The 17,075-nt window shown below is 38.6% G+C and overlaps 1 protein-coding gene across 4 annotated transcripts in view; it reads right to left on the bottom strand.

Annotated features, from left to right (window-relative positions):
• Positions 1-17,075, bottom strand: part of LOC120517712 — an 87,232-nt gene that overhangs the window by 31,813 nt on the left and 38,344 nt on the right. For all 4 annotated transcript variants that reach the window (XR_005631093.1, XM_039740165.1, XM_039740167.1 and 1 more), the window contains exons 3-4: positions 9,472-9,600; positions 4,462-6,523 (exon numbers count right to left, since the gene is read on the bottom strand). Coding sequence is in view for 3 of the 4 variants with exons in the window: in XM_039740165.1 (XP_039596099.1) it covers positions 4,462-6,523; positions 9,472-9,600 (2,191 nt within the window). In the remaining variant the exon portion in view is untranslated. The remainder of the gene's footprint in view (positions 1-4,461; positions 6,524-9,471; positions 9,601-17,075) is intronic.

The following is a 17,075-nucleotide window of genomic DNA, read 5'->3' as shown; positions in this document are numbered from 1 at the left end:
CCCCCCATGCTCTCCCAATCTATCTATTGACTTCATAGGAAGTATCACCAGAGACATGAATGTCACTGGTGAGGTCAACACTCTCTCCGCAGACAGAAACAGTACTGATGGCTGTGCCCGAAAGGTCATTAAAGGCCTGGATCTTGATTTGTATCCAGGACACTTGCAAGCCCTGACACTCCGACTCCTCACTCAGTCTCTTGAGAGCCCCGATCAAAGCCTCCATTGACTCTGTGAAGATCACAGCCTCATTGGCAAAGTCAAGATCAGTGAAGAATCTTTCTTTGCCAACAGATGCCCCACTACACCCTACAACCTTGCCCAACAACCAGTCCATGCAAGCACTGAACAGAGTAGGAGCAAGTACACATCCCTGATGAACCCCAGAATCAACTGGGAAAAAACGCAGCACTCTGCACAGCACTCACAGTACCATTGTACAGGCTGATCATGATATCCAGCAATGTTGAAGTCTCAGGATGTCCCACAGAGCAACTATATTAACTGAGTTGAACACTTTTTGAAAATCGACAAAGGCTGCAAAGAAAACCAGAGTGCTCCGGTCATTGGTATGTGAGAAAGTGATCACAGATCCTATTGAGGATGACCATAGCAAGGACCTTACCCGGCACTGAGAGCAGTGTTATCCCCCTATAGTTGCTATAATCCAGGCAATCACCCTTCCCTTTCCAGGAAAGGGATGACAAGTCCCATTTTCCAGTCAGTTGGGATGACGCCAGTCTCATAAATGGAAGCAAAGATTGCTTGCAATGCCAGGAGGATAGCCTTTTCACCAGTGTGGAGAAGTTCACCCCAGATACCACAGATCCCAGAAGCCTTTTCTCCCCTCAGCTGGTTCACCACCTTTGCAATCTCAGTGAGATTGGGTGGTTCAAGGCTAACCGTATGGTCCTTAATATATAAGGTCTACTTAAAAATTACAAGTATTAAGGCTCAAGAGGAAATTATTTATATTAGGAACTGGCAAATAATAAGTAATCTATCCATTCATTAACACTAAAATTCCTGAAGCCTACGAAAAAACTCATAATCCCGGCCCACCTTAAATTCCTTTGCACCTCTCCATCGGTGTTATTTGTTTTGTAAATGTGTTGATCAGCACAAGCAGGAAACAGCCTGCTGTCCCATCCCCCGCCTTCACTGAGTTCAGCTTTGGCAAAAAGTCCTTCCACCTAAAGCCATAGTGAGGTGAGGTGCCCGGAGTTATATAGGGTAAATAATACAGTATATTGTTATTTGGAATACATGCATTTCATGTGTGTTCCGTGTAGGCGGAATGGTGGCTCTGAGGCTAGGGATCTGCACTGGCAATTGAAAGGTTGCCGGTTGGAATCCTGTAAATGTTAAGAGGGACACTCGCTCTGTTGGGCCCTAGAGCAAGGCCCTTAACCTGCAATTACTGAGCGCTTTGAGTAGTGAGAAAAAGCGCTATAAAAATGCAAATAATTATTATTATCTCTTATATATATTTCTCTTCTGGTTCGTCCTGCTTCCACCACAAAACTGGTCCTGCTCACACGCAGCCCACAAGGCGTTTCTCGATCATTATTCGTCGTCTTCCAAACCCTTCCCCACGCTGCCTGCGGCCTCCCATACACCCCCACGCCGCTTTTCACTTCGGCCATGTGTGCATTTACATAAAACACACGTTTAGATATCATAAATGACCGAGAACGGAATCCACATGCCAAATAAAAAATGCAGTGCAATATGCAAAATTAAAAAATCAGTCTGATCAGGTCTTTAATGGCACGCTGCGGAGAATGAGAATTAAATTAAATTTAAGAAATGGCAAGGCAACAGCATCACTTCTAGAGAATGTTAGATTTTGTTATCATAACTGATTTAGCATGAAACGTTTAAATACACTCATTTGCAATAATAGAACTTAACATTTTGTGCTGTAAGGTGTAAATTAAATACATAGAAACATATCCGTCAATTTAGTAAGAAAAGCAGCATAGGTGTTTGCAGACTCTCAGTTAAAAATTCTACATATATATATATATTTTACAATAATCCAAAACGCATTCACATACACGTGGGTCTACTCAATCCCTGCATGTGGATGGTTTGGGCATCACTTCAAACGAAAGCAAATCCGGAACCGATTTAAAAAAGTGTAAAGGGAATAAACCACCAAGAATGACGTTGCCTTTCTCCAAAAGGCTGTAAGTTTTCATGTTCCCTAAAATCGTGCATTTTAAGGAACCGTTGGCAGTGCACATCAGATTGTTAAAAAGAATAATCATTAATATGATACTTAAATAGCCAATTGTTCGGCACTAAAACTGCTTGCATTGTACACAAAAGCATATATACTGTAGGTAGGGGAAATGTAGTTCAGTAAAACAATCTGATGAAAATAAACATTGTCATTATTATAATGCAATGGGATTTGGCACCCAAAAGGCATATCAAACAGTACTGTCTGGGAATATTAAAGTAATACTATGAAATACAAATAATCCTCACTTTTACAGGTCTTATTATTAATATAACATGTAAAAATTTTCTGCTTTAGGTATGTGTTCAGCATTTCTTGCATTTCCTTTCATCTTGCACTTACCCAGGTCTTTGTAGACATGGCACACACATGAAATGCATGTGTTCCAAATAAAAATATACTGTATTATTTCACCTATACAACTCCAGATCTCATATGCAGATAAGGAGCCTTGGCTTGAGCTGGGAGAACTTTTTGCCCGAGCTGAGCTCCGTGAAGGCATGGGATGGGAGAGCAGGCTGCTCGTGCAGATTGACAAATTTGCAAAAGAAAAAACGCCAATGGAGAGATGCCATGAAATTTGAGGTGGCCTGTGATTACTACTTTTTTTGTAGGCCTCAGGGATTCTAGTGTTAATACTCATTTCACATGTTGGATTGAAATGGTTAAAAAAACAAACAGAAATCAGCAAAATCAGAAGAATGTGATAAGCTGCTTTATAACTGCTTTGCATCAGCCATAGCAAAGAGCTCACAAGCAAGCAGCAGATTAAGAATGGAAAAAGAGAAAGGTACCCTAATAACAAAATGGAAGAATGCATGCTGCATTATTGAAATCCTACCTTGCCATAACACATATACAAAATAAAAAACGCTGATGGAGAGGTGCAAAGGGATTTAAGGTGGGTCAGGATTACAAGTTTTTTCGTAGGCTTCAGGAATACTATTAATAAAGTTAGAGGTTGTCTAATCTAGTCCCATTCACCAAAAAATGTAGTTTCAGCTTGAAAATCGTCAGATAAAATTAGGTTTAAGTAAACAAACCAAACAGTAATCTAATGAAGGTTTTGTTAGTACTAAGGAAAAATATGGTGTTTTACATTATTTTACTTTCATCGTAATGAAGCATTAACAGGAGAACAAAGGTTCCTTCTTAAAACAATATTCACAGCAGCAGTGTTTTCATGTATTCAGGAGGCTTTTCTATGTGTATTCCAATAGCTGTGCCATGTGATCAAGCAGGTACCCCTGTCCTTTTGACCTTAAAACCCAATTCACTTTTATTTTCACTGTGGAAATTAAAATTGCTAATTTACTTTCCACCCCCCACTAAGATCCATGTTCTCTTTATGTGCTAGGGTAGACATCAAATACAGAATTGCCTGTGCTGTTGACCAGTATCTTGAGCTGAAAGAGAGAGTATACTCTCTTGTAATAAGATCTCAAAGTAAAAAAGAAGGAACACAAAGGTTTTTGTGTAGTTTTTCAAACACTGGGCAAACACGGAAGGCACGTAAGCTCCACTAATGATATAAATTGTTAATACAAGGATATGGAATTTACTTAACTGTTTTTTTCTAATACTTTATGATGACATACTTTACAGTGTGCACAGGCAAATAGAACTGAAGTAAAAATCTACACTTATAACTGTGAATTTGTATAAGGAAATGCACTGCTGTTTCAGTTGAGTAGAAAAAAAAATACCCTTCCATGTAGTGCTGTAATAGGTGAGTGACAGAGTAACAGACATCATACATGCACTGCATCACTGGTGGAATTAGCTTAGAATAACACAATTCTATATGAGAATGCAGAATTTACAGAGAATGACTGTCTAGAATGTGTACCCCACAATCTAAAGGAAGAAGAAATAATGTTAAACGAAGATATAGTAGTAATGGTATGTTTTGATGAGACTATTTTAACACAAAATGCCAAGTCTAAACTTAAAAATGAATACAAATACCACTAGTGTACAAATAACCATCTATAAGAATGTATCCTAAAATAAAAATAAATTAAAACATTTACCTTTTAGTTAGCTTTCTGCTGTCTTTAAATGTAAGAAGATTATTTATTTTAGGAAAATATGAGAGAAACAACCAAAAAACAACAACTATGTAAACTAACCAAGATCAAAGAATGATGGGTCAAGAATCCTATATTTGCTAAGTAGGCGTTCCTGGAAAAGTTATAAATATGATTACTTACTGGTCCATGTCCTTAAAGATGGGTTTCTTGGAAAAGTGATTTTCAAATGGTGTTCTTTCTTGTAGCTCCATTTATCCTTGGCTTCTATTACAAATGCATCTTGTATGCTTGATCTCCCAAGTAAAGGGTTATATTTCATGGACATATGAGGCATCTTTAGTAGTCCATCTGGCCACAATGACTTTACTTCAACTGGTTTATTTAGAAAACCAACACAAGGTGTATTTTTACTGTGTTCTTGATCTGTGCAAGGAGCAACTACGGCAGAACTGTCATTGTCAAGTGGTTCTTGTCTGAGATGAAATACAGAGTTGGGCAACAAATCAACAACTAGTCCTTCTAAAGTATTCTTTACCAATGGTTCTTCGTTATATTTTTTTTTAACAGATTTGTGTACTAAGTGGTAGCTTGAATGTTCGTTATAGTTTTCATTTTGTAAGGTGTCCTTATCAAAAGCAGTTGAACTACACTCATGTAAATAAAAAGGTCTCTGACCCTCAATATTGGTACTTATGTCTAAAGTACTGGAGGCATTTAATTTCAGATCCTTTATTAAAGCTTTAAGGTTGGTCAAGTCAACATCCATTGGGGTTATCTCCTTTGCCATGGATCTGGACATCTGAAAGTCTTTTGCTGCTTTGCTCTTAGTTGCTGTGCAGTCTTCATCCTCTGTAAAGATATTTAAGGGTTTGGCAACTGAAGATCTTTCTGTGCTGTGGTTTTTCTTTGAGTGCACTGGACTTCTGCTAAATTCAGGGTGGGGAATCATGTTAAAGTTTTTAATACATTTATTTTGCAAATGCTGTGGAATTTTAGAAGGGAAAGATGTTGACTCTAGGTCTGGTGCAGCAATATGTAACATATCACTAATCATAATCTTGGTGTTAATATCATTTGTTGTTACTTGACTATAGTTTAGATTATGATGATTTTCCTTTGGCAGGATACCAAACGGGGTATCAGCAGCAGGGTATAATCTATCTACTACTTTATCATGACTTACTGTTACTGCAACAGGAATATTTATTTGTTCAGGTTCATTTTTGTGTACTGAGAATGTAGGATCCACTCCAACTGACACATAACTATTGGCATTGCATAATAGCCCTGCACCTATTCCATCATTTGTATTTGACATTTCTGATGAAACAAACCTTACTCTTCCAACACTTCCTTTTTTATCTTTGCCTTTTTTGCATCCACTTTGCAAAATAATGTTCTCATTGTTTTCCTTGTCTGAAAGACTTTCTGTTTTATTCTGTGAAATACCTCTGGCCCTTGTAGTCCTTAGTTGTCGCTGATTGTCTCGATATTCTCGTGACATTTTCAGGAGGTTTTGCAGGCTCAGCTGACGTGGCTCCTTTGGCTGATTATGCGCAAAGTTTATTTCATCATAAGGTTTTCCACACTTTGATTTATTTACAGCATCATCAAATGTGCAGGTTTGAATATCTAACATTGTTTTTTTGACACTGTTACTTTGTTGCAAATTTGCAAAAACATCTTGGGTATCTTTAGAAGTGTCATGAGTACTATGTAAGAAAAAACATTCTAACATTCCAGAAAGTGGCTTATTCCTTTCAAGGAAGATCTGCTGCTCATTGTCCAAATGACACACAGTCTCAGCATTATCCTTGGATTCACACTTTGAAAATATAGTTGGATTGTTGAGATTATCCTGACAAATTACATTATGGCACACTGAGGAGTCTTGTTCTAAGGCAGTGCATGTTTGCAAGGATTCTTCCCTGTAATTCTGAATTTGAGGTTTGCCATGAAAACTTTTAGTATACCATGCTGAATCCCCAAGTTGGGTTAATTTGAAGTCTTTTACTGGGACACCTTCATTAACAATACCTAGAGAGTCACGAACTGTGGGTGTCAGACTTTTGTCATCTTGTATCAAAGGTGACAGTGGGTCAGTCTGTTCAAAATTGATAACTGTTTCATTGTTTATACACTCGTTAAGACTTTCTGATTTTTCTTCAATTTCAGAAGAAGTCATTGACAAAAAAATAGGATCACTTCGGACAAATTCATTGAGGGTTGGTGCTCTTCGAAGCTTGAGGAAAAAACAAGACAGAAAAAGTAATTTAATTAATAGACTATACAAATAAATCATTGACAATGATCAGGACTATTTAAAAATAGTCATGCATAAGATATTCTGACAAATAATCTACTATGTGATCTAATTTTACAACCTCTGAAATTTGTCAACAAGGTATACCGTAGATCCCGGAATACAGGCCGACCCGGTATATTAGCTGAACCCCTTCTCTACCTACTAAATTACATGTATTTGCCGATGACCGGTATTTAAGCCGACCCCCTTCTCCAAGCAAAATTTTCTACATTTCCTTAAAAGTGTCACTTCGGGTATATTTATCATGTTTATCTGTGAGAATTTGAGACTGCCGGCATTTTTGATATATAATATAATGTGCATAATTTACCAAAACACCAATCATTTTTCTAATGTACTAACCAAAAAGTTATAAAAAGTGCCAAGCCTACTTCGATTAAGCTAGGAGCATGGCGGTGCGCATGGTCGCAGCGGCTCAGGGCTCTCCTTTTCAGTGCACTTTTTTGTTGTTTTTGTACTTTTTTTTTGTCCTTGTTTGTGCACGATCGGTTTGGCGAACATCCGCTACACCATTCAGAACCTTATAGACATCGGTGTCCAGAGCCAGACATCTGTTTCGAGTGTTTTTCATCACAAGCACAACATCCCAGACAACATAGCGAGACCAGCGGGCTCTCCGTGGATTGTTGTGTCTTGGAGACAACACAGACGGAGGAGGGAAAGAAAGCAGAAGCGGGGCCGCAGATCCGGCGTTATGCTAAAGCTAAAAAACAACCATACAAGCCCTATACAGAACTTTTTTCTGCACTGAAGGAGCTGCTTTTAATCTCATTGTAGATGCGTATAGTGACAATAAAAGGCATTCTATTCTAGAAACAATTTCATACTGTACTCACCATTTAATTTGACATCTTTGGGCTGCAGTAAGGGAGGAGATATTTCCACACAATGTCCATCTTCGTTTCGATTGCGATCGCTTACTTTTACCTTCTCTTCCTTCCTTAGCAATTATGTGTCTTGCTTGCATGGTCTTAACGAATTATATATATATAGGTAAATCACTGCAATGACGGAAATTACATCCACAAACACATGTATCTGGGCTCCGACTGATGCTACTAACGCTCTCGGTTGTTTGTTTACAATAGCGCAAGCGGATACACGTGACCGCATCCGTTTAAATAGCAAGATGTTGATCGTAAATCAAAACAAAAAAATTCATTTTAAACTTCCCGATAATTTATTATAAATTTTATTAATAAAATCAACAACTAAAGCACTTTTTTGAATAAATTCTTTATTTAATTTAAAGTACCGGCATGCAAAGTTACTTCTTCATCTGAAAGATGGCTCTGTGGTTTCGTCATTATTTACTTACGTATTCATCGGCAAAACCAGCATTGCGCTGGAAATCTTGAATCTGAAACGATACTCATTGTATAAACCGACCCCCAAACTCCAAGCCAAAAATCTAGGATGAAATTCTCGGCTTATATAATGGGATCTACGGTATACAAAATTGCATGTATAATGGGAGTACAGTTCAAACCCCCTCCCATTGAACCAGTACCACAATTTGTCAAGTTCAAATAGTTACAAGATATTCAATATAGATTTTTCTCTATTGAAAAAAGTGTTTTTTTTAAGTCCCATACCCATTTTTTTACTTCCGTATTCATCGGCAAAACCGGCATTGCGCTGGAAATCTTGAATCTGAAACGATACTCATTGTATAAACCGACCCCCAAACTCCAAGCCAAAAATCTAGGATGAATTTCTCGGCTTATATAATGGGATCTACGGTATACAAAATTGCATGTATAATGGGAGTACAGTTCAAACCCCCTCCCATTGAACCAGTACCACAATTTGTCAAGTTCAAATAGTTACAAGATATTCAATATAGATTTTTCTCTATTGAAAAAAGTGTTTTTTTTAAGTCCCATACCCATTTTTTGAAAAGTTATAAAACACCAGCCTGAAAAATCCACCCTTAAAATGAACTAATTCCTTTAACATCAGAATATAATATTGCTGAGTGTTTTTTGCAGCAAACATGTTATATCGAAGGAATATTTTTGTGGAAATTTGCCTTGCGCCAGGCAAATATTTTTTTCTCAGCATTCTATGATGCTTTGCAATGCCAGTGTAACATGACAGAGCTGTAGTAGTCATGTGCAGAACTTTCACGTAGGCCTATTGTAAGAGCATTCCCATCATGACTCAATTTCTTCTCCAGCCAGATTTCAATTTCATTAAAAAAACAAAACAAAATTTGCAGTATTTTTATTTGAGGGGTACATTAGCTAGCTCAATGCAATGCTTCTCAAACACTAGGTCAGTCATGAGTTGCTACCATTGGTTGGTGAGTGGGTTGGCTAAGCAAGTGACAAAGCTGTGTGATGCATTTCCCTGGTTCTATTTGAGCTCGTTTCATCAAGGGGGGATTTCTCCTGCCCTTGTGATCACGCTTGTTTCACCAAGGAGTGGTTTGCTTTGGCTGCTAGTGGGTCGTCAATTACTTTTTATATATTTGTGTGATATAATGCTGGCGTGTGTAGTTTGAAACAAGCTACAGACACTAATATATTAATAAATCATCAAGACCCACTCAAATAAAGCAAGTAGCTTATAGTGGTTGAAATTCTCACATTTAATTATGTGTGTTCTTACAAACTTTTTCAAACTGGGTGTAGTAATAATGGCAAATGAGGAAATACATTAATAATTTAATGGAAGGACAAATGAAGGAAATAAATTGGGTGTTTTAGATAGTTTAGAATCGTATAAAATGATTTTTCTAAATAATTTCAATTGAAGCATTCCTCTTATAATCACATACTTCCATTTTGTAAATTACTACATTAAAATAAAAGACAAACTGTCAGCCAGATTTACTGAAGGGAAAACCGGGAAATAAATACCTTTACATTCTCCAGAACAGCCTGAACACGCTTCATTAACTCATCTTCTTGAAAGTTCTTTTTCTTATTTTCACATTTAAGAGCCTCATGTCTGTAGTTTTGCATTTGAATTCTTTTCTCCCTGGTGAGCTATGAAAGAAGGCAGTATTCTTAGCAAAACATCATGAAGACATTTAACATTAGAAACAAGCTGAAATTCTAATTGGCCCCAGAGGTGTGAATGCACTTACAACATAAAAGCAATCTTTTCCCAGTAGATTCACAAAACTTGGTATATTTACAACAAAAACATCACTGGAATAAAAATGTTTTCATATTATTGCTAATATAATGTTACTGAGACATTTTAAAATATATTTTTTTAAAATAACAAAATTCTGTAAATAAAGCATTCTATGGGTGAGAATGGAAACATCCGAATGGACTAACAGAATATTATTCAAGTCTATATATTATTTGTATAAATGCTCGTGAAACTAATGAAGTATAGTTTATGTTCATAAATACATTGCTCATGTAATAATATCTATAATTAAATTTTATTTGAAGTGGAGAATTTATTGCCTTTTTATTTGACATATTTAATAATTTTGGTGTAAAAAGAATCCCTTTTTACACTATGAATTCTTAAAAACACCAAATTAAAGGGCAATAAATTCTTTGCTAAAAAAAGCACATCAGTCCCACCCTGGACAGTCATCTAATTGGGGTGGTGGGGCTTCTGCACCCCAAGCATTCTCACGGCTAAGTTGTCTAGAGCTTTGTGCTTCTGGTAGGGTCTCCATGGTGAACAGGTTTAGGCTGAAAGGTCAGACAATGAATTAGAAGACAATGTACACTATGCAGGATAGAGTTATGGGTAGATAGGAAAACTGTGTTACTTGTGCATATGCACTAAACAGCTGTTTGGATTATTCAGCCTTAGATTCAAAGAGAGGGGCATAGGCTGAAGAAACCAGGGAAGCCTAGATTAGCACTTGGCATGTCCTGAGAAAGTTCGGCTGAAGCTTCCATTCATGATATGGTCAACTCCTACCTCCAAAAGAACTTTTTCTACGCACAGAGTGAGGGTGGGGACATCAAGTACAAATGGACTCACAACCTCAGTTAAGGAAGTGATTGCTAAAAGCTGTGGTCTTAAAGTGGTCAGTGCATCTAATGATAGAAACCCTAGGACCAGAACTGAGAGAAGCTGTCAGACTGAAAAAGTGTCGGATTCAGTTCACTGACAGGCTAAAAGGTCTGCTGCAAAAGTGACTGTAGAAGAAAAAGTTCAACCATGAGAAGGTTAAGTACAGGCCATGAAAAGCTATTGGATGGCTTAGAGGCTGTTTTGGCAAACTGTTTGACACTTCAGAAAGGCAAGGTGCGACGGGCATAGAAAGATGCTGACCTCTTCTAAAGAAATTGTTGGGCAGTAGAAGGAACACTCTGAGAAACTCCTCAACCCGGTTGACTTGACCACCTATCAGGAGGTAGCACTGGGCACTTCCAGTATGGGGGTAATTCCACTACTGTTGTCTAAGTCACAAAGGTGGTCTGGGAACTCCAGGGTGATAAGACTGTTAATGTGGATAAAAACTAACTGGAGATGTTGAAAACACTGTACATTGTACGGATAGTTAGGTTAATACATTTTTTAATATCACATGGAAAGCATTAAAGTACCCTTGGACAGGCAGACTGGTGTGGGGGACCCCACTGGTTCAATTACAAAAGGAATGCCTATAACATGGTACTGGAGGGGAGACTTATTCCAGGGCTTAGCCTAAGATACAGGAGAAACAATGTGGATTCCATCCTGGCTGCTTGTACAAGCATGTACATGATGCAGAAATACTTTTTTTTTTTTTAAGGGCTGCTGTGGTGACACTCTGTGATAAGGTGAGAAGGTCAGTGGGAGAGCCTCAGAGTAGAGCTGCTGCTCCTCTGGATTGAATAGCCAGTCAAGGGGGTTTAGGTATATTGTAAGGATACTCCATTTACATGTCCCACTGGCTGGAGACTCTGTGGCAGACCCAGGACACATTGGAGGTATTAAATCTCTCTCAATTGGCTCATGTGCACATGGGAATTCTCCAAAAACAGCTGGAACATGTAGCTCCGGACAGGGAAGTCTGTGCTGACCTGCTGCCACCACATCCCTCACCAGGAAAAAGTTTTATAAGATAAGATGAGATGGAATGGAAAAAGCACACCTAACATACTCACTTTACCTTATAACAAAGCCATGGTCTGCCACCACCTACCTACCTACCAATGTTATAAGTTGTACAGTGGAGGAAATAATTATTTGACCCCTCACTGATTTTGTAAGTTTGTCCAATGACAAAGAAATGAAAACTCTCAGAACAGTATCATTTCAATGGTAGGTTTATTTCAACAGTGGCAGATTGCACATCAAAAGGAAAATCGAAAAAATAACTTTAAATAAAAGATAGAAATTGATTTGCATTTCATTGAGGGAAATAAGTTTTTGAACCCTCTAACAAAAAAAGACTTAATACTTAGTGGAAAAACCCTTGTTTGCAAGCACAGAGGTCAAACGTTTCTTGTAATTGATGACCAAGTTTGCGCACAATTTAGGAGGAATGTTGGTCCACTCCTCTTTGCAGATCATCTCTAAATCCCTAAGGTTTCGAGGCTGTCTCTGTGCTACTCTGAGCTTGAGCTCCCTCCATAGGTTTTCTATTGGATTAAGGTCCGGAGACTGACTAGGCCACTCCATGACCTTAATGTGCTTCTTCTTGAGCCACTCCTTTGTTTCCTTTGCTGTATGTTTTGGGTCATTGTCGTGCTGGAACACCCATCCATCAGTTTCCTGGCAGAGGGAAGGAGATTGTCGCTCAGGATTTCACGATACATGGCTCCGTCCATTTTCCCGTTAATGCGATTAAGTTGTCCTGTGCCCTTAGCAGAAAACACCCCAAAGCAAAATGTTTCCTCCCCATGCTTGACGGTGGGGACGGTGTTTTGGGGGTCATAGGCAGCATTTTTCTTCCTCCAAACACAGCGAGTTGAGTTAATGCCAAAGAGCTCTATTTTGGTCTCATCAGACCACAGCACCTTCTCCCAGTCACTCTCTGAATCATTCAGGTGTTCATTGGCAAACTTCAGACGGGCCTGCACATGTGCCTTCTTGAGCAGGGGGACCTTGCGAGCCCTGCAGGATTTTAATCCATTGCGGTGTAATGTGTTTCCAATGGTTTTCTTGGTGACTGTGGTCCCTGCTAATTTGAGGTCATTAACTAACTCCTCCCGTGTAGTTCTAGGATTCTTTTTCACCTTTCTCAGAACCATTGACACCCCACGAGGTGAGATCTTGCGTGGAGCCCCAGAGCGAGGTCGATTGATGGTCATTTTGTGCTCCTTCCATTTTGAACAATCGCACCAACAGTTGTCACCTTCTCTCCCAGTTTCTTGCTAATGGTTTTGTAGCCCATTCCAGCCTTGTGCAGGTCTACAATTTTGTCTCTGACATCCTTGGACAGCTCTTTGGTCTTTCCCATGTTGTAGAGTGTGGAGTCTGCTTGATTGATTGATTCTGCGGACAGGTGTCTTTTATACAGGTGACTAGTTAAGACAGGTGTCCTTAATGAGGGTGACTAATTGAGTAGAAGTGTCTAACCACTCTGTGGGAGCCAGAACTCTTAATGGTTGGTAGGGGTTCAAAAACTTATTTCCCTCAATGAAATGCAAATCAATTTCTATCTTTTATTTAAAGTTATTTTTTCGATTTTCCTTTTGATGTGCAATCTGCCACTGTTGAAATAAACCTACCATTGAAATGATACTGTTCTGAGACTTTTCATTTCTTTGTCATTGGACAAACTTACAAAATCAGTGAGGGGTCAAATAATTATTTCCTCCACTGTAAGTAAAGAAGTTTTACACTGTACACATATTAATTATTTTCATTTATTTGTTGACAATTCTCATATACAATATTATTTAGACATACAATCAAACCTTTAGAGAAATTGTATACATTGACTTTGCAGTAACAAATCAATAGTTAACTTTTCCAAAGAGGCAGGGAAATTGTTAGATGAACACAAATTAATATCAGCTTAGTCAGTGTGGAGCATCCCTTTTCATCAAAATGTATTTAAAGTCACTATGTGGTTAAAATAAACCAGAATACTCCCAAAATACTTACTATTTCTGCTACTTCCAATTTTCCCATGCTCATCCTTTACACTGTACTTACAAATGTTAAGTATGTTTCATTTCGTGTTATGCCCCGTAATGAACTTTTTAAAATAACATCATCTTCTTGGCGGTTCTCACCATTACGCCATAAGGAAGTTTAGGAACTGAGCTCTCCTTTTGGCGGTTTCATTCCTTATTTCCATTAAAAGAGGATGTATTTCACACACAAGGGCCATCCCCGGTCCCCCTTCCTTTTTCCACACGGCCGCTGTCCACACTCCTACCACGTGGTTGGCTCCCTGCCTATATACATTAACGACATCCCGTGTGCCTCCTCACTCGCTTCCTTACTGTCCTCAGCTGTTTGTGCTCACTGCTAACTTCTTCTTTACTCCACCGCTTCAAGCCTGTTATTGTTCGCCTTGCTTCACGTCTGCCTGCTGGTGACTCCTGCCTTTTCGTTTAATCCACCGCTTTACTACAAAACTTACAACCACCAAAACTTTGTAATGGCACCAGGCTTTAGATCGAATCTCTGCACAAGAACCTCATTGAGGCAACTGTCTTCACTGAAACAGGCTCAGAGAAGACTGTATTTATTCCTTGCATCCCACTCATACCCTCTGACCTCCCATTCCAATTCAAATGCCTCCAATTTCCAGTAAGGGTCTGCTTCGCTATGACAATAAACGAGTCACAGGGTCAGACTCTAAAAAAGGTCAGCATTGACTTGACACAAGATTGCTTCTCACATGGCCAACTGTACGTTGCATGCTCAAGAGTAAGCTCAGCAGACATTTTACAGCCTGAGGGCAGAACTGCAAGCGTTGTTTACAAAGAGATCCTTACATCCTAAAAATGTGTATTTTTCATACACAACATTTGCAATCATACTCATCATTCTCAATACTAAAATAATCCTACGACAATTACATTGACAATCACGTTACATTATTTTTAAAATGTTACCTTTTTTTTCATAACTTCTTTAACACACTACTTCTCCACTGTGAAGCGCGGGTATTTTGCTAGTATATTAATATATTCTACAGAGAAAAAATAAAACAAAAAAAGAAACAGACTGTTGAAATCATTCCTTATAAGTGTAGGAATGACACATTTTTTGACATTGTAATACTGATTTGGGCCCAAATTATTTTTATATTTTTCATTCACTTTAGTAAATTAAACTGTCCTCAGTTATTCCACTGGTAGATGAACACATCATAATTTATTTTTTTGGCTACAATTTGGGATGTGAATAAAAACTGTTCAAATATTACTTGATTCGAAGTTGAAAATCGTTTAGAAAAACAAAAAAATTGGGATGTATCAGTAGTGTTTGTGCCCTAGGAAGCAAGTTACCTAAACTATTCTATAACATTTCAATAATCTATACTAATAAAAGGCAAAGCCCTCACTCACTCACTCACTCACTCACTCACTCACTCACTCACTCACTGACTGACTGACTCATCACTAATTCTCCAACTTCCCGTGTGGGTGGAAGGCTGAAATTTGGCAGGTTCATTCCTTACAGCTTCCTTACAAAAGTTGGGCAGGTTTTATATCGAAATTCTACGCGTAATGGTCATAACTGGAAGCTGTTTTTCTCCATTTACTGTAATGGAGATGAGCTTGAACGCCGTGGGGGAGTTTCATGTGACATCATCACGCCTCTCACGTAATCACGCAGTACATAGAAAACCAGGAAGACCTCCAAAAAGCGCTGAAGAAAACATGCATTATATAATTGAGAAGGCAGCTAAACAATAAGAAGCGGCGAGTGACATATACAACCATATTCATGAGTTCTGCTACTGAAACAAAGCACGATGTAAACCTACACTTTAAATTAAGTTCATAGACAGGCTGCGCTGGCGTTTGTAATTTAGTGCCTGCCCATATAAGGCCGTCCGTCAGCGGCAATCCAATAGCAAACTCCCACTAAATATTCACGGGTGAAGGACTGTGTTTATGGAGAGGAAGATGAGATGGTCAGGGTGGTGTTTGACACAAACTCAGCGAAACTGCGAGAGAAAGTTTTAAGTGCCAGGACTAAGGTAACATTAAATACAGCCATGGACATAGCACGAGATGGCACCAGCACAGCTGGGAACCTTCGATGCATGTACACCGAGCGGCTCACGTGAACTGGCGCGTGCACAGATAAAAGCAACAGTTCCAAAGAGCTGAACAAAACCGATTACACAATTGAAAAGGCAGCAAAAATATGAAGCGCCTGATAAGCATATTCATAAATCCAGCTACTGTGGAAACAAAGCACACGGTGGAAAAAGTCAATGTCCCGCTAAAGGAAGACAGTGTAAAAAAACCCGTGCATGCAGTGTGTCAGGTCTCAGATAAAGAAGAAGACGAGCTGTTTATTGATGCAGTAAGAAACGAATCGATGAATGAAACCTGTCATCTTTACAACGATTGACAAACACGGAATGTAACTTGAACACAACACATCCTACAAATACGAACCTGATTGAAAGAAATAATGATAATCAAATCCTTGATGACAGCAACACTCAGTAACACTCACAAAACAAATACTGTATATTGACAGTCATGTTACGTTATTTTTAAAATGTTCCCTTTTCTTTTTCTAGCTTTTTTAACACACTACTTCTCCGCTGCGATACGCGGGTATATATATATATATATATATATATATCCCGATCTACATACTCGAATAATGGATACTTTATTCGCCATCAATGATTGTTTTGGTAAAGCCATACTCAGTGTATTCATTAGATGAGCGGTAAAAAAGTAAGAGCGAGGGGAGGATGCAGGCTGTAGTGCGCGTCAACTCTATCTGAATTGCGCGATCACATTTCAAAAATATATCTTTTCAAGTTCTATTTAGTCCATATTTGTCAAACTCAAGGGCCAGGCCACATCCGCCCGGTGTAATTATATCCGCCCGAGATCATTTTATATACTGTATTATTGTTATTAATGGCCCAGGTATATGAAGCGCTGGTAACACAATAAACTACAGATCCCATAATGCAGCGCTTCAGCTGCCTTTCCGAACACTTACCGTTAATCAAGTCTAGCTTATGATGCTGCAAGTTATTGCGAAGCTAGCTCACACGATGCTGAGAGAAAAGTTGATTCTGAAAATAGAGCCTTTGAAAAGCGATGGGAGGCTGAGTATATGTTTACTGAACCCGTGTGTCTCATTTGTGGAGCTAATGTGGCTGTAATTACAGAATTTAATCTAAGACGGCACTATGAGACAAAACATCAGGGTAACCTGAATGCAATGCAGAAGATACAGAAAGCAGAATAATTAAATAAGAATCTGACACTTCAGCGGACGTTTTACCCGTGCACAATCACAAAGTGATTTCAAGTGAAGCTGCTTTTATGGGAGACACAAATGCACCAGTGCACCTTGCCCCACTTTCCCTGTTGCCAAGTAATGTTAAACCAAG

Source organism: Polypterus senegalus, chromosome 17 (assembly GCF_016835505.1).
Source record: "Polypterus senegalus isolate Bchr_013 chromosome 17, ASM1683550v1, whole genome shotgun sequence".
NCBI classification, from domain to species: domain Eukaryota; kingdom Metazoa; phylum Chordata; class Cladistia; order Polypteriformes; family Polypteridae; genus Polypterus; species Polypterus senegalus.
The sequence above is the reverse complement of the archived record's forward strand: the minus strand, read 5'-3'. Positions and strand labels throughout refer to the sequence as shown.